This window comes from Haliotis cracherodii, unplaced genomic scaffold, assembly GCF_022045235.1.
Source record: "Haliotis cracherodii isolate W230 unplaced genomic scaffold, xgHalCrac1.p SCAF_7, whole genome shotgun sequence".
In the NCBI taxonomy this organism is placed as follows: Eukaryota; Metazoa; Mollusca; class Gastropoda; order Lepetellida; family Haliotidae; genus Haliotis; species Haliotis cracherodii.
The window spans coordinates 13480146-13499194 of NW_027266330.1; the positions used below are offsets into that span (position 1 = coordinate 13480146).

Here is a 19049-nt window from a genome sequence, read left to right on the forward strand (position 1 = left end):
CCCCGGGGTTTATTTCTTGTTTACGATCCCCAATACACTATGTGTCTGCCTTAAAATTCCTGGGCGGTTGGGTAGCCTAGTGGTTAAAGCGTTCGCTCATCACGCTGAAGACCCGGGTTCGATTCCTGACATGGGTACAATGTGTGAAGCTCATTTCTGGTGTCCCCCGCCGTGATATTGCTGGAATAAAGCGTAAAGCCACACTCACTCATTCACTTAAAATTCCTATCATATATCGATGTAGCTTAAGCTTAACGTTAATCCATATCAAATGTTGCAAGATATGACGCATAGTACAGACAAACAAATCCTGTTCATGTTGACAGGGTACATTGAGACAGGTGGCGTGAATGGGACGTCATATTCCTTCTGGCATTTAATTGGTACTTACGAATAACACGCACCTGCGATATCTGATCATCACGCCTGGGCATGTCAGTTAAACTGCAATGTTTGACTGCCATGCCCAAGCGGAGCGTGAAACAGCTTAAGCCCCGTGGATTACTAACATTGGGAAGATATAAACTTATATTTATGCGGCCTCTGGCGTTTGATATACTACACGCAACATTAACCGTTCCGAGTACATCCGTCACTCCACAACATGTTTAACCTCCTTCAACCTCTTAACCTCAATCCCAAACCTTCGTACCTCCTTCTCTTACGATTACCCCACAACATTGTAGCCACCCCTCCCCATTTCTGGTCGGGTTAAAGTGAGTGTGTGAGTGAGTGAGTGAGAGAGTGAGTGAGTGAGGAAACTGGGTGTGGTCCACGTGCTTGACCCCGGGGGTGGGGTGTGTGTGTGTTTCCTTAGGGGTCAGACAGTTGGTTCTACCCAGCGTTAACCACGCCACGTAGTGTCCATCCTACCACCACTTTACTCGTAATTTGTGCATGTGTCATAACACAAGTCCTACGTCTATCAAGTTAAAAAAGCGACAAATACTTTTCCATAAACATACTATACGATCCCCACTAAATTATAAGCAAGTGTTCATGAATCATTATGAAATAGTGATGATACCAGGTGTTCGCGAAAAACTGAGCACCCGTCACAGACACATGCAAAGGCAAGTCAATTGTTTACCTGAAAAAACCTAAGCAACACGGGTACATGTTGTACAAGTTAAAACAAGGAATTGCATGTTTGGCGTCAGAGTCCGATTACGTGGATGGGGGGGAGGGTAGGTGGGGGTGGGGGTGGGGGTGGGGGTGGGGGTAAGGCTCCGTGATTTGACTGATGACGTAATGCTTATGATTTCACTGGCTTGTCTGGTCCAGATTCAATTAGTTACAGGCGTCTGTGGTGTATATAGAACATTTCTGTCTGCGATGTTAACGTCTGACACTCTCGATGTCACTCTGTAGCCAGAACACAACCACACAACAATAACCATGAATTGATAAACATTCGGGTATCAACACTTGGCCAGTTGTACGCGACGTGTTAAAGTAAGTAAGTAAGTAAGTGAGTTTGGTTTTACGCCGCTTTTAGCAATATTCCAGCAATATCACGGCGGGGGACACCAGAATTGGGCTTCACACATTGTACCCATGTCGGGAATCAAACCCGGGTCTTCGGCGTGACGAGCGAACGCTTTAACCACTAGGCTACCCGACCGCCCCGCGACGTGTTAAATGGTTTCGTTATACATGCCGTGAAGATCCGGGGTAGAATAGGTCTTCAGCGAACCAATACTTGCCGTAAAAGGCAACTGTTCTTGTCGTAAGAGGCGACAAACGGTATCGAGTGGTCAGGCTCGCTGACTTAGTTGATGCAAGGCATCGCATCCCAGTTGCGTGGATCGATGCTCATGATGTCAATCACCGGATTATCTGGTTCAGAATCGATTATTTACAGACCGCCAGCATATAGCTGGAATATTTCTGAGTGTTAAACAACAAATAAACAAACGAACAAAACATGCGAATATAATCCGCCATCATGTGACTGGGTGTAAGTGTTATTTTATGCCGATGTCACCTGAATCAGAGCGATATCGTGGCATACTAATTGGCATCAATATACAATGGTTTAGAGCATGAGCAAGCACTATGACGTCTAAGACCACCCAATGTCCTCTGTGCTTTACTCTTATGACAAGCATGATGGAGTATGGGTTTACGCCGCTCTTAGCAATATTCCAGCAATATCACGGCGGGGACATCAGTAAGGGGCTTCACACGTTGTACCCATGTCGGGAATCGAACCCGGTTCTTCGGCGTGACGAGCGAACACTTTAACCACTAGGCTACCTGACCGCTCCTATGACACGCATGGAGCCACAACCCTTAAGCCACCCTTTTTCCATATCCTAACGTTGATGACTGCACGTCCACCCCTTTTAACAAGCCTAGATCCTATCACAGAGTATACTGGCATTGTCCCTCCCGCTGAGGTGCGCTATATGATATGGATTGTGTCTGGGCAGGCCGCGAGCAGGTCTTTAATATATCTGATTAAAACACAAACACGTGCAGAACTGGAATATTAAACAGTCACGCAAGCACATTGTTCGTGACAGTATGCCGAGTTGTGCCCACACACATGAATGTGACGCCCGTTATGGTGTTGACGTCGTTAATAATGTTTTGTTCAACGGACAAATATATTTACATCGCTGCATACATTCCGTGTATTCAGCAAAGACAAGCTTTAACCTGACATTTGCTGAATAAATGAATAATAATCATGTTTCTTAGATCCAGGGTAGAAAAGGGCTTCAGCAACCCATGCTTGCCGTTAAAGGCGACTGTGCTTGTCGTAAGAGGCGACTGACGGGATCGGGTGGTCAGGCTCGCTGATGCATGTCATTGTATCCCAATTGGGTCGATCGATGCTCATAATGTCAATCACTGGATTGTCTGGTCCAGACTCAATTATTTACAGATCACCGTAATACATCTGGAATATTGCTGAGTGCGGCGTCAAACAACAAACAAACACACTATAAACATGTATATTGTTTAACAATATTTGACATATTACCTATGCTGTTTCCAGTATATCTTTGACAAATGTCACCGCTTCCAATATTCAGGGAAATACGACATTGTTTACAATATATCTGTAAGATACCATGTCCAATATATATATCCAATCTCATTAAAATCAGAACTTAGTTTTCGCTACCGCTGAACAAAGATCTGAGGACATCCCATTACGGGGTCAGAACAATCTTTCATCCGACCCTTGTTGCTCTATGGCTGAGATAATGCCGATGTGACGCAACTCACTCACTCACTCACTCACACACTTTCATCCAACCAACCAGAGCCTTGCTTACCAGATCGAGAAAGTAACAATGCGTCTTACATCTTATACTTTTGGAATATCGTCCTGAGACAATATATCTTCGCCATGAAACTCAAATATGACACCCCTCATTACAACCGCTGCCGTGTGCGATCTACCAGGCAGGATAGTTAGTCTTCTGTTTACTAACCCTCTGGCTGCTGTTACTTATTAAGTTAGTAGAAATCATTTGGCTTCTTTTCGAAGTGTAGTTTTTAGACGTTTACAACTTCAGTGAATTCCACAAGCACGAATATGGTACTGACAAACCTAGAAACATAATCAGGGTGATTCTGAGATTCGAACCCGCGATCACAGGTTTCTGGAACGCCAAAGGGACAAACTCATTAAACATAAACATAAAAAAACAACGTGTTACGATTCCAGCGAACACAGCGATTCCTGTAATTCGGTTCACCGATAAAACACGTCCCACACAGTCATTCGTCACTTCTCGACCCTTTTCGTAACCTGCCCGGAGTGACACAAGTGTTCATGAACTCCAATACCATATAACCAACTATTTCACTAAGCCAACGGTGTTCATAGAACAGTCTGGATTAACGAGTTTGTTGCATGTCAAGGTGACCGCGAAGGTTCCGCACTTCCGCTCTGATGCTGTAACACCTTCCGGGCATGTACTGCCGACATTAAGTCCACAATAACAGCAATTGTGCATCGTCAACCCTCGATAAAAGTACATAAATGATTCCCAGAAACCGTAAACGGCGTCCAGATGACCAGACGAGCTCCTTCCGTGCCAGAGTTCCATTAGTTGAGCAGTGTTGAATACGCCACGATGGTTTTCTGTCGCCCACCGACGGTCATCATTAATACATGTAACAATCAGTGACTTCATTGCACCTGTGATGACCAGATCGCCATCAATAAAAAACAAACATGTGACTTACTTGCACCTCATCAGATCGTCATCAATACAAAAAGTATGGTTTTGACGTGCAGCTGATAAGATCGCATTAATAAAAAAACAGATGCATGTGAATTGCTGGATTAAAGTTCAAAAGATTGTCACTGATATGAATCATGTGACAGTGACACCCGTTCAGGTGGGTTGTACAGACAGCTATTGAAGCCAGTGACACCCGTTAAGTTGGGTTGTACAGACAGCTATTGAAGCCAGTGACACCCGTTCAGTTGGGTTGTACAGACAGCTATTGAAGCCAGTGACACCCGTTCAGTTGGGTTGTACAGACAATCATTGAAGTCAGTGACACGCGTACAGTTGGGTTGTACAGACAGTCATTGAAGTCAGTGACACGCGTACAGTTAGGTTGTACAGATAGTCATTGAAGTCAGTGACACAAGTACAGCTGGGTTGTACAGACAGCTATTGAAGTCAGTGACACCCGTTCAGTTGGGTTGTACAGACAGTCATTGAAGTCAGTGACACGCGTACAGTTAGGTTGTCCAGATAGTCATTGAAGTCAGTGACACAAGTACAGCTGGGTTGTACAGACAGTCATTGAAGTCAGTGACACGCATACATTTGGGTTGTACAGACAGTCATTGAAGACAGTGACACGCGTACAGTTGGGTTGTACAGACAGCCATTGAAGACAGTTAGAAAACAAGATAAATCTGAAATGGATTATTTAAGCAATCAGAAGCAATGTGTTGCTTGGGATGGTTGTGACGCTTACCTCGATGTCTGCTAGAATGGAGTCAGTGGCCACGCCCTGTTCCTTGAGGAGAGTCGCAAGTTGGGGCGTCCAGATGATGTTCCTCGTCAGCAGTGACCTACCTGAGGCCAGGACCTCCTTCTGTCGACTGTTCATGGTCAGATCTAATCAAGTGCGCCCTCCGAGGTTCAGAAGATCACAGCCATATTGATGAAGTCGTTGCAGTCAAGTGCGCCCTTCCAGGGTTGACGGTAACAGTGTTGAGAACACTCCTTCCTCACAGGTGAAAGGACATTTCAGAGTTGAACATCAGCAGAGGAATCCCGTCTTGTGTCTTCAAAGAAGTCATTTCTAACTTTAACGGTCTTAGAGATTATTTGTATCCTTGTATTATTTGTAATTTTCAAATGGTTCGTTGTAAACGAGGTGTGGTTTCAGTAATTTGTTCCAAAGATTCCTGAAAGTAAAAGAAAACCACTTGCATGAGGTTTGGACCAATATTATCAAATAAAGACGAGGCTCGGAACAACTGGTAACCCTAGCAACATCGATTCCAGTAATTCAAAACCCATTTTGCCAGGCTGGTTACTTATTGACAAATTTTATCATAATTCGTATCAGTTTGACAGTAAACAATTGCCACTAATAGGGGACCGAACGACCCAATGGAAAAAGATAATTTATTGACACAGGGCAAATGGGGAAATGGGGGAAGGGTTTGGGGGGGGGGGGGGGGGGACCGTGCGACCACTAACGTTGTTGATTGTTGTTTAACATCTGTAAATAATCTGGCAGACAATTCAGTGATGGAATTCTTGAGTATCTATTTACGCAGTTGGGATACGATAACATGCATCAACCATGTCAACGAGTCTGACCACCCCATTCTGTTAGTCACCTCTTACAACAAGCATGGGTTGCTGAAGACCAATTCTTACCAGGATCTTCACTGAGGACAACCATGAACTGGTGAAGATCATTTCAAACCCGGATCTTCATGGGGGAAGAGGGCAAAACATTCGTCAAACCGTTGTCTTAACACGATCCCCATTTTCGTTGGTCTTATTTCGACTACTTCACATACACTGCTCATCATTTGACAGGGATACTTTTATCCTGTCATGATACACAGAACTGATACACAGCACTGATATACAGAACTGACTCACAGAACTGATACACAGAACTGACACACAGAACTGACACACAGAACTGATACACAGAACTGACACACAGAACTGTCACACAGAACTGACACACAGAACTGTCACACAGAACTGATACACAAAACTGACACACGAAACTGTCACACAGAACTGATACACATAACTGTCATGATACACAGAACTGTCACACAGAACTGTCACACAGAACTGACACACAGAACTGATACACAGAACTGTCACACAGAACTGATACACAGAACTGTCACACAGAAATGATACACAGCACTGATATACAGAACTGTCATGAACCACAGAACTGACACACAGAACTGTCACACAGAACTGATACACAGAACTGTCATGATACACAGAACTGATACACAGAACTGACACACAGAACTGACACACAGAACTGTCATGACACACAGAACTGTCATGACACACAGAACTGATACACAAAACTGATACACAGAACTGACACACAGAACTGTCATGATACACAGAACTGATACACAGAACTGATACACAGAACTGACACACAGAACTGATACACAGAACTGTCACACAGAACTGATACACAGAACTGTCACACAGAACTGATACACAGAACTGTCACACAGAACTGATACACAGCACTGATATACAGAACTGTCATGATACACAGAACTGACACACAGAACTGTCATGATACAAAGAAATGATACACAGAACTGATACACAGAACTGTCACACAGAACTGATACACAGAACTGACACACAGAACTGTCATGACACACAGAACTGTCATGACACACAGAACTGATACACAGAACTGACTCACAGTACTGATACACAAAACTGATACACAGAACCGACACACAGAACTGTCATGATACACAGAACTGATACACAGTACTGATACACAAAACTGATACACAGAACCGACACACAGAACTGTCATGATACACAGAACTGATACACATAACTGATACACAAAACTGATACACAGAACCGACACACAGAACTGTCATGATACACAGAACTGATACACATAACTGATACACAAAACTGATACACAGAACTGTCATGCTACACAGAACTGTTATGATACACAGAACGTATACACAGAACTGACACACAGAACTGTCACGATACGCAGAACTGACACAGAACCGCTATGAAACACAGAACTGATACACAGAACTGACTCTTATAATATGTCATTATTCCTATCATTAGTTGAGAAGAATATTTTGGTCCGAATTCCCCAAAGGGATTTATGTCCAGGTTTCACACATGCAGCCCAGGGCATCTTGCTAGACTTGACCTTCGTTATACACGCCATTTCCCTCTCTTGCAAATACAAGATAAGAGAATATTAACATCCTACTCAACACGTGTTAATTCAGAACAATGTTGGTTCGCTACTCGCGTCCAGGCGGTGACTATGGTAATTTAGGCAATTCAAACATTGTTGTATTACCTTCTTGATATTTTAGCCGCACAAAGGCCATTATTGATAATCATTGCGTAACTACAGACACCTTATTGTCAAGCGAGAAGACTTCAAAAACACACGAAAGACATCTGGCATGTTTAATGTTTCACATAATGGGAACATTATTTACTGGTATTTTAAAACGACAATATGGCCACTCCTGTGCATCGAAAAGCGTCGTCTGGCATTAAACCCTCAAACATGAGGGTTTGATCCCAATCTGACCACTTAACGCTGGTCCACAGATCGGTATCACCACTTCAACCGCGGGCTATCCTCCCTACAGTGCCGGGACACAGGATGTAAATTCTGTTGTTCAATACCCAAACAATTATATATCCTACAAATATGTTTGTCTCATGCCATCGGTGGGATCGGTCACTTTATGCCAGCCTATGACTGATCTACGCGGGTCGCTAGTTGATTGTCACGGCTGTAACCCGACTCTGTGTTATCTGGATAGACCTGCAGATGTCGACATGTTGTGTTTCAGTCAATCAGTGTGTAGTCAGTTTTTAGTAGCGCTGAACATATATACCAGCGCTACTACTACTTCTAGTAGGTACGCAAGAAACCTATGATTGTGAGTTCGAATCCTGCTTCGTCCAGGTTTGTCAGCACCAAAATGTACTTGTGACTTTCGCCAAAGTGGTAAACTACTATTATCAGTATCACTACTGCTGTTGCAGCTGCTTCTTCTACTACAAGTATTGCCGCCAAAAACTACAAGTATTGCTGCGACTTTGGCCACGATACAGCTTGAATATTAAACAACATTCACTCACTCACTCATTTCAAGACCCGTGAAGATCCGAGTTATAATTGGTCTCCAGCAATCCATATTTGCCGTAAAGGCGATGCCATTATGTCAATCACTGGATTGCCTGGTCCAAACTCGAATATTTACAGATCGCCGTCAAATAACTGGAATATTGCTAAGTGCGGCGTTAAACAACAAACAAACAAACAAAACACTCATTAAAAATATATCTTGCTTATTCCTTCTTGAAGTAAAAAAAAAAAGATATGATGATAATATTGATTATATGCAACTAAATGTTTCTCAAGCATGACAACAAACATTCGGGACATTACACATTTGCAACTGACACTGAGACTACTTTGACCCATCGTCCCGAGGCAAGGGAGTTAACTGATTATAAAAGTCAAGTTTCCACTGGACGTTTACAGTCAGTTTACTCCCTTGTCTCGGGAAGATGACTTAGACCGACAGTGGCGTTGATAGCGAGTGAGTGAGTGAAAATATGAGTCAGTGAGTAAACATATGAATGAGTTTAAAATTTGGGTAAATATTTTTAAAGCGTCTACATTTTATCAACATCCTAAAAGAGGCTGTACGTAATGTAGATATCTCATATTAGAAATAAACGACACGTGTTCGTTGTTTATTGTACAACAAAACACTGCAGGGAGAATAAACCACTCGGGGCTGCGCCCACTCGTCGTTTATTTCTTAAATATATTACCGTTAGTTTTCTTTTACTAATTATGAAATGTTACAGTGTTCAAAACAACCAGCCAACCAACCAAACAAACAAACAAGCAAGCAGTATATCTGCTTTCTGAATAAGGTCATGCGACAATCTTTCACACGATCAACTGGTATCCTATAATGGCTGCAGGCGGTCAGTTCTAATGTCATTGAACTATGGTCTCGGTGATATAACTGGGGGCGTCAGCAGGTAAATCTTAGGGTTGTAAGATTACGTAAGTAAAAACCATATGTGTAGTTACATGAATATACTCAAAATGTCCTCCACGCCCGCCAACTTGATACAGTGAGATCTGATGTTGTCAAATAATGTAATTTTACTGCAAAAAATCACTACATCTGAATTTGAAGATCTTTTTTACATATACCAGTCCGCTTTTGATATGGATAAGTGAGATATATAGCACTGTTACGACATATAGATACTTAAATATCCAACACTGTTACGACATATAGATACTAAGAAATACAACACTTTTACGACATATAGATAGTTTACTGAGATATACAACACTGTTACGACATATGGTACTAAGATATACAATACTGTTTCGACATGCTGATACTGAGATATACAACACTGTCGCGACATGATTACTAAGATATACAACACTGTCACGACACATGATTACTGAGATATACAACACTGTTGCGACATATGATTACTGAGATATACAACACTGATTAAGCTGACACGCCGTGATGCAACTGGAATACTCTTCAAGCAACGTTAAACCCAACTCACTGACTCACCTCTTCCAACAAGCAGAGACTGTGCTACACAGCGCGACGTTCATACCCAGCCCAGATCTACACATGAGAAATGTCCTGTGTCAAACCGAGAGAGTATTTGCACATCAAGCTGACACACCGTGAAACAACTGAAATACTCTTCCAGCACAGATAAACCCAACTCACTCACCCCAACTTGAAGTGAGTGAGTGAGTTGGGTTTAACGCCACTTTTAACATTATTCCTGTTATATCACGGCGTGTCAGCTTAATGTGGGAGGAAAGCCCGAAGTGATGCAGATCTTAGACGTTTATCACTTCGGTGAAACCCACGAGCACGGGTATGGTGCTGACAAACCTAAAAAAACATAATTTGGGCGTACCGGGATTCGAACCCACATAGGTTTCTGGCGTGTCCAAGGGACGCAACTCTGCACAGCGAATCGCGGCGCCTTAGACGACTGGGCCACCCGTGCCCCCCAACTTGAAGTGGACCAACACGCCTCTTAATAGTTGAGTATAAACACATACAGTAAAATTATAATCTAACGTCGCATCGATATATTCCTACATGACTATATGACACATGTAGACATAAAGGTTCTTATTTTAAAACGTACCATTCCTTTAGATTCACCAAGAATACAATGAAAGAAAACCCGTACTTACTCATCCCAGTTCGGACTGCCGATGGGTGAAGAAGTATGGACACAGCTTGTTACGTTCAAGTCCGGGTACTGACTGGTCTCATGTATGACAAGCGCAACCTCACCCTCATGCATAGCGTTACCGGTTAAGCGCCACCATTCCGTCATTAGAGACCCGGCTCAGGAGTGGCCTGTGTGTATTGGTGGGATTAAGGCACTTGTTATATCGATGCCAAGTGCCCGCCAACTAAAGAGACGAGTCTGATCAGGGATCACGTGTCATTGTGAAAGAGGTGTCATGCAGAACTGCAGGTGTCAGAACTCGCCTTGATTGGCTTCGCTTGAAGTGGCAGTGGAATAAGCTGTTACTCTGTTAGTTCGGCAATGTATCTTTATATGTGTGTATTGTCTTCTTCGTTTAACATAAGTTGCTACCATAGTACATGAAGTATGTTTGTTTGTTGTTTAACGTCGCACTCAGCAATATTCCAGCTATATGACGGCGGTCTGTAAATAGTCAAGTCTGGACAAGACAATCCAGTGACTGGTGTCATGAGCATCGATCAATACAATTGGGACTGATGACATGCATCAACCAAGTCAGCGAGTCTGACCACACGATCCCGTTAGTCGCCTCGTACGACAAGCATAGTCGCATTATACGGCAAGCGTGGGTTGCTGAAGACCTATTCTACCCCGGATCTTCCGGAGGTATGTAGTTTTGTCAATGAGTGGTGGGAGTGCCAAGTGGTTAAAGTGCTTGCTCGTCACGCATAAGGACCGAGTTCGATTACAACCTGCGTGTGTATAATGTAGAACGGCCCATTCAGAGTTGGTACCTTAGGCATGCCAATATCCGTTGGTCGTTGGTTCGAATCCCAGATTCGCCCCGCTTATGACTATTGGTATGTCAGTAGCACTCCGTGCTCGTGGGTTTCAACTTTCTGTAGAACCCGTGAAGATCCTGGTTAGAATAGGCCTTTAGTAACCCGTGTGTAGTAAAAGGCGACTATGCTTGTCGTAAGAGGCGACAAACGGAGGTCATCGTATCACAAATGCGTGGAACGATGCTCATGACGTCAATCACTGGATTATTGCTGAGTGCCGCGTTAAAAATTAACAATTAAGACATGGTGTAGGAAAAATTCCAGAGTGATGGTGGTCCTTGTGAAACCTCCTTGCACGATTATGATGCTGACAAACCAAGAGTCATAATCAGGGCGAACCTTGGATCGAACCCAGGAGCACAGGATCATGACACATAAAAGGGCCGTAACTATGCAGAGCGCTCTAAGATGTTAAAGGTGAGGTGATATCGGGTTTAACGTCGCGTTCAAAAGTATTGCACTTATCTAACGACGTGTATGTGGGTGCATCCGTCCGCGTGCGGGCTTCACTGATGTCGGTTTTATAGTGCTAGCCCACTGAGATACCATGTCTCTGGACAGACGCTCTATCCACCAGACCAAGGAGGCAGTCTCCGGACAGACGCTCTATCCACTAGACCAAGGAGGCAGTCTCCGGACAGACGCTCTATCCACTAGACCACGGAGGCAGTCTCCGGACAGACGCTGCATCCACCAGACCAAGGAGGCAGTCTCCGGACAGACGCTCTATCCACTAGACCAAGGAGGCAGTCTCTGGACAGACGCTCTATCCACTAGACCACGGAGGCAGTCTCCGGACAGACGCTCTATCCACTAGACCAAGGAGGCAGTCTCCGGACAGACGCTCTATCTACTAGACCACAGAGGCAGTCTCCGGACAGACGCTCTATCCACTAGACCACGGAGGCAGTCTCCTGACAGACGCTCTATCCACTAGACCACGGAGGCAGTCTCCGGACAGACGCTCTATCCACTAGACAACTGAGGCAGTCTTTGGAAGGCGCTCTATCCACTAGAACACGGAAGCAGTCTCTGGAAGACGCTCTATCCACTAAACCAAAGAGGCAGTCTCTGGAAGACGCGCTATCCACTAGGCAACGGAGGCAGTCTCCGGACAGACGCTCTATCCACTAGACCACAGAGGCAGTCTCTGGAAGGCGCTCTATCCACTAGAACACGGAAGCAGTCTCTGGAAGGCGCTCTATCCACTAGACCACGGAGGCAGTCTCTTGAAGACGCTCTATCCACTAGACCACAGAGGAAGTCTCTGTAAGACGCTCTATCCACTAGACAACGGAGGCAGTCTCCGGACAGACGCTCTATCCACTAGACCACAGAGGTCTCCGGAAGACGCTCTATCCACTAGACAGGGAAGGCTGTCTCCGGGCAGACGCTCTATCCACTAGTCCACGGAGGCAGTCTCCGGAAGACGCTCTATCCACTAGACAATGGAGGCAGTCTCTGGAAGACGCTCTATCCCCTAGACCACGGAGGCAGTCTCCGGACAGACGATCTGTCCCCTAGACCATGGAGGCAGTCTCCGGACAGATGCTCTATCCACTATACCATGGAGGCAGTCTCTGGAACACGCTCTATCCACTAGACCACAGAGGCAGTCTCCAGACAGACGCTCTATCCACTAGACCACAGAGGCCTTCCCCGGACAGACGCTCTATCCATTACACCACAGAGGCAGTCTCCAGACGGACGCTCTATCCACTAGACCATGGAGAACTTCTCCGGAACCGCTCTATCCATTACACCACAGAGGCAGTCTCCAGACAGACGCTCTATCCACTAGACCACGGAGAACTTCTCCGGAACCGCTCTATCCACTAGACCACAGAGGCAGTCTCCAGACAGACGCTCTATCCACTAGACCATGGAGAACTTCTCCGGAACCGCTCTATCCACTAGACCACAGAGGCAGTCTCCAGACAGACGCTCTATCCACTAGACCATGGAGAACTTCTCCGGAACCGCTCTATCCACTAGACCACAGAGGCAGTCTCCAGACAACCGCTCTATCCACTAGACCATGGAGAACTTCTCCGGAATCGCTCTATCCACTAGACCACAGAGGCAGTCTCCAGACAGACGCTCTATCCACTAGACAGGGAAGGCTGTCTCCGGGCAGACGCTCTATCCACTAGACAATGGAGGCAGTCTCTGGAAGACGCTCTATCCACTAGACCACGGAGGCAGTCTCCGGACAGACGATCTGTCCCCTAGACCATGGAGGCAGTCTCCGGACAGATGCTCTATCCACTAGACCACGGAGGCAGTCTCCGGACAGACGCTCTATCCCCTAGACCGTGGAGGCAGTCCCCGGACAGATGCTCTATCCACTAGACCACGGAGGCAGTCTCTGGAAGACGATCTATCCACTAGACCCTGGAGGCAGTCTCTGGAACACGCTCTATCCACTAGACCACAGAGGCAGTCTCCAGACAGACGCTCTATCCACTAGACCACAGAGGCCTTCCCCGGACAGACGCTCTATCCATTACACCACAGAGGCAGTCTCCAGACGGACGCTCTATCCACTAGACCATGGAGAACTTCTCCGGAACCGCTCTATCCACTAGACCACAGAGGCACTCCAGACAGACGCTCTATCCACTAGACCATGGAGAACTTCTCCGGAACCGCTCTATCCACTAGACCACAGAGGCAGTCTCCAGACAGACGCTCTATCCACTAGACCATGGAGAACTTCTCCGGAACCGCTCTATCCACTAGACCACAGAGGCAGTCTCCAGACGGACGCTCTATCCACTAGACCATGGAGAACTTCTCCGGAACCGCTCTATCCACTAGACCACAGAGGCACTCCAGACAGACGCTCTATCCACTAGACCATGGAGAACTTCTCCGGAACCGCTCTATCCACTAGACCACAGAGGCAGTCTCCAGACAGACGCTCTATCCACTAGACCATGGAGAACTTCTCCGGAACCGCTCTATCCACTAGACCACAGAGGCAGTCTCCAGACAGACGCTCTATCCACTAGACCATGGAGAACTTCTCCGGAACCGCTCTATCCACTAGACCACAGAGGCAGTCTCCAGACAGACGCTCTATCCACTAGACCATGGAGAACTTCTCCGGAACCGCTCTATCCACTAGACCATGGAGGCCTTCTCCGACAATTCTATCTTGAATCAACCCATAGCTTGATGCACGGAGTCCACAATCAAAGTTGTTCACTACAGGAATGTTTGACAATGAAAGCAACAGTAATTTAATGTTGTCTCGGGCAAGTCACGGAGCCGTAGCGGGACTCATTGCAGCTTGCCTTTATTCACAATTGTGAGCTAGCCCCGCCTCGTGGAGTTATGTTCTTGTTTAACGTCACATTTGGCAATATTTTATGAAAACGGCCTGTAAATCATCGATCCTTGGCCAGACACACATGTGGTTAATATCAAATGTAAGGTCCCACGTCATTGGTGAATGATGGCACGCAATCTGCCACGTGACCTGACAACCGATCCATTCAGACGCCGACCAAGCATAAACGCTGGGGTCAATTCTAACAGTGGTATCTTGTCAGTCTTAGGTTTAACCAACAACTATGTTACTGTTGCCAGTGGCTCCAACGTTCGCCTGGATTGAGCAAGTCCTGACTACGGAAGCCCATGAGGGCCACATATTTATTTTTATATCTTGAAAATTCAAGTTCTTATCATTATAATTCAAGTTATTATCATTAAAATTAAAATTCTTTTAATTAAACTTCAAGTTCTTATCCTGAAAGGTCAAATCCTTTTCTTGGTACAGAGTCAGATCAAAGCAGAAAGTAGGTTGGTTTGTCGTTTTATGCCGCACTCAGCAATATGTCAATATATGACGGCGGTCTGTAATTAATCGAGTCTGGACCAGGTAATCTAGTGATTGATTGATATCATCAATTTGGATTGATGACATGCTTCAAACCAAGTCAGCGAGCATGACCACCCGATCCCGTTAGTCGCCTCTTACGGCAAGCATGGGTTGCTGAAGACCTATTCTACCCCGGACCTTCACGGACGCAAAGACGAAAGCGAAGCCTTGGCAAGTTTATCTTTACTTTTCAAGATAATAATCAATGTCATGGCCCTTATGGATTTCCGTACCTAATTATAGTGGCTTGGTGAAAAGACTGTCAATAACAATGTGTCTTGTTATATATTTAAGGCGTCTCGAACAGCTGTGTCATATCATACACGGCTCGGATCCCAGATTTGCCCCGATTATGTTTCTAGGTTTGTCAGCACCATACCCGTGCTCGTGGGTTTCACCTAAGTGGTAAACGTCTGAGACCTGCATCACTTCAGGCTTTCCTTCCACATTAAGCTGACACGCTGTGACATAACCGAAATACTGTTCAAAGCGGCCTTGAACCAAACTATGAGATATATATGTTATTTAACAAGAACAGCAAAATATCCACTATTAATATGCATACGTGTATTTTAGTTTATTTTTACTTTTCCCATTCCCACATCAGTATACATGTATATAGTATTGTCCTGGAAAGTGGACAATTTCCATTTATTTTAACAATATTTCAAACACACTGTGCTGTCGTATAGTAAATGTCTTTCGAGATGAACGTTAAGATTACCCGGTAAAACTTTGAAGAGGTCATGTCACTGCTACAAGCGGCGGCCTTAGCAACTCGTCGATAAGGGGGCAAGTTATGTGTCGTTATGGCGAAACATATTTGGCACCAGAGTTTGGCCTGATTTGGCCAGTATAAACCAATCATTCCCCCACCCCCCACCCCCAGATTTAAACAAATACGCGTATCAAGATGAAGGTGTGTGGAAATAAGTCTATATGTTGGTTATATTTCAGGGAGAATAATTTATAACCGTAGAGCATGCTATCCACATATCAAAGTTTATATACAAGTAAAACATTAATGAGAAATAAGTTAACATTTTTTTTTGTTTGTTCGAAATATTCCAGCTATATTCCATCGATCCACGCAATTGGGATACGATGGCATGCATCAACCGAGTCAGCGAGCCTGACCACCTGATCCCATTAGTTGCCTCTTACGACACACATAGTCGCCTGTTACGGCAAGCATTGGTTGGTGAAGACCTATTCTGTCCCGGATCTTCACGGGTCATACCATACTTCTTTGGTAAAAGCGTTCGCTCGTCACACTGAAGAGTGGGACACGATTCCCACATGAGTAGAATGTGTGAAGCCGATGTCTGGCGCTCTTTAAGTGCACTGATCTTGAACGTTAAACCCCATTTCACCTCACATTTCGCTAATCCAGACATTTGATCATCCGTACGAATTCAGTGATAGCAGGGTCGTCCGGATTATCGGGATATATCACGAAGTCTTCAACCGTAGTTTGGTATAGACAGTTCTTCATGACACTGCACCGCTTTCGTTTTGGAAAGATCTATATCCCGGTATATTGAATGAGATATATTTGGTATATCGAAGAAGTTTGTGATAATTTTTCTTTACTCTATTATTTCTGCCTTCCTGTCATACCATGTATTATTACCCGCTCGTGAAAAGATCACCCGTTTAATAAACACGTTATACGCATCACGTGGTAGACGAAACACAATCAGTTTCATTTGATATCGGGATATCGAGTAAGATGTATATCTCGGTATATCGAGGAAAATGTAATAAGTTCGCATTATTTTTGCTTTACTACCAGATCCAGATTATGTAAGATTTAACAGGCTTTAGGTGGTAATCTAGACACGGATCCGTTAAGGAGGTAATTCAAAAGCAGTTCATATTCTGTAGAACAGCACTAAATATAATCACCTAACCATTGCTTATTGTGTTTATATTCTGATGCTAGAATTGTTCCACAGACCGTGTGATATTAGACTCAGGATTATTTCACTGACTGGGCTCCTGTCTTCTGTAACGACAAAAAAATGTTAAGCTTTCTGCGTTAACCAACAGTGGAACCAGTTAAGATTATTTCGTTGTCCGTACTGTATAGAAGTGTAACAGCCTATGTGCAATATGAAGTGTAACAGCCTATGTGCAATATGAAGTGTAACAATAAGTATCGCAGTGCTTTTGACAAGTATTAATATTATGTAAAACCTCCACAGTGTTTTACAATTAGACCTACTTCTTGTGTCCAGTTTTCTGGTCAACAGAGATCTATGAAATTAGTGTATATTACTGGCGCTATTTTATCTATGAGCGTCAGATATGTAATAATTATCATATCAATGTACCACTAAATATAAGCAAATTTCAGAATCGGAGTAACAGATGACACGTAATCAAACAAGTCGCTGTGCCGATGACAGTAATCAGAGGGATGTAACAATGTTGGATAACACTTTCTTTGTAAAGTGCAGATTCTTGTATTTATAGAAAAAACACCCAATACACCTAATCGCCCGCACACAAAGTCAGGATCTAACCAACTCAGCCACCGAGGCTTCCACAATAAGTGGAAGTCCGACAACTGGTAGTCTTGGTGACGTACTTTGTGTACCCCTCTGACAAGTGTAAATTTCTTTACGAAGTCGGGTAGCCTAGTGGTTAAATCGTTCGCTCGTCACGCCAAAGACCCGGGTTCGACTCCCGACAAGGGTACAATGTGTGAAGCCAATTTCAGGTGTCCCCCGCCGTGGTATTGCTGGAATATTTCTAAAAGCGGCGTAAAACCATACTCACTCACTCACGGTTATCTCAACTATAACATTTGTTACATCTGACCATTTTCTAAATGTGTGCATTGTGTGTTCACAACTGGGGGGATGTGTGACAGGCAAAGGGGCATTAATTTTATCATTATAATCTGATTTTTTTCTGTGATTCAAGTTAGTCGCCTGTAAAACTTTAACCTGGGTGACCACGGAGGACGGAGATCTCAAACTACTCCAATTTTGCTGGGGATATTTCCATCTTCAGAACTGAATGTCCCTATCAAAAGTTGAGTCGTATATCAACCACAATTAACCTCAATGCTCCGCCACGATAGGTTGGTGTGGTTTGATGTCAATAATCCCTTGCTTTTAACTATCGTTCCATTTTCAGGGATTATTTCGCCATTCAACTGCCAAGGCAAAAACAAACTTCAAACGGCATAGGAATTACCTGCAGCGTTAACGCAAGATCGGCAGATTAGTGCAAGTGGATGGTTTTTTTTAGATATTTCTACGCCGTGATATTGTAAACTGCAAAACGTCATCCTACCTGCATTTGGTAAATTATCCAGTTCGTGTCCTCAACCAGTTCGAAGTTACATCGCTCTACTTGTGAAGTAGTATATCCACAGTACGTTCTCTGAAGACCAATCCGCCGTTTCAATTCAACACACCTTACGAGCGGAGAGACACAACCCAACCACTCGCGTTGCGGACGTATTTGTTTCTGAGTGACCGTATCGATTATCGTTGTCTCCGGGTGGCTGATTGCGACACATAATCCGGCGACGTTCGCTGGAAGAAAATCCATTTATTCTTTGATCTTGGCAATGTAACCGAAAAATTACATATCAAAGTATATAAGTGGCATTGTAGTGTGGTGTAATTGCAATCTGACCTCTGTTGTGCGCACTGCGTGAATAATGCCGATGGACGTGTAATGATTTCGCCCAGTGAGGAGTCATATTCAGTTGTTAGTGCTTGGTGGTCGTGACACATTGTTAATACCACCCCAGAGAGTCGGCGAGATTTTACGAGAATCAGGGAG

General features: G+C 44.4%; 1 protein-coding gene across 2 annotated transcripts in view; it reads right to left on the minus strand.

Annotated features, from left to right (window-relative positions):
• LOC139448412 (uncharacterized) overlaps positions 1-18622 on the minus strand; it is a 43783-nt gene extending 25161 nt beyond the window's left edge. The window contains exons 1-2 of one of the 2 annotated variants that reach the window (XM_071229965.1): positions 18552-18622; positions 4960-5395 (exon numbers count right to left, since the gene is read on the minus strand). In XM_071229965.1, the coding sequence (XP_071086066.1) occupies positions 4960-5094 (135 nt within the window). In that variant the 5' untranslated portion in view covers positions 5095-5395; positions 18552-18622. Of the gene's footprint in view, positions 1-4959; positions 5396-10494; positions 10555-18551 lie in introns of those variants that run through there. The other variant, XM_071229966.1, reaches the window with a different exon arrangement.
• Between the last annotated feature and the right edge of the window lie 427 nt (positions 18623-19049).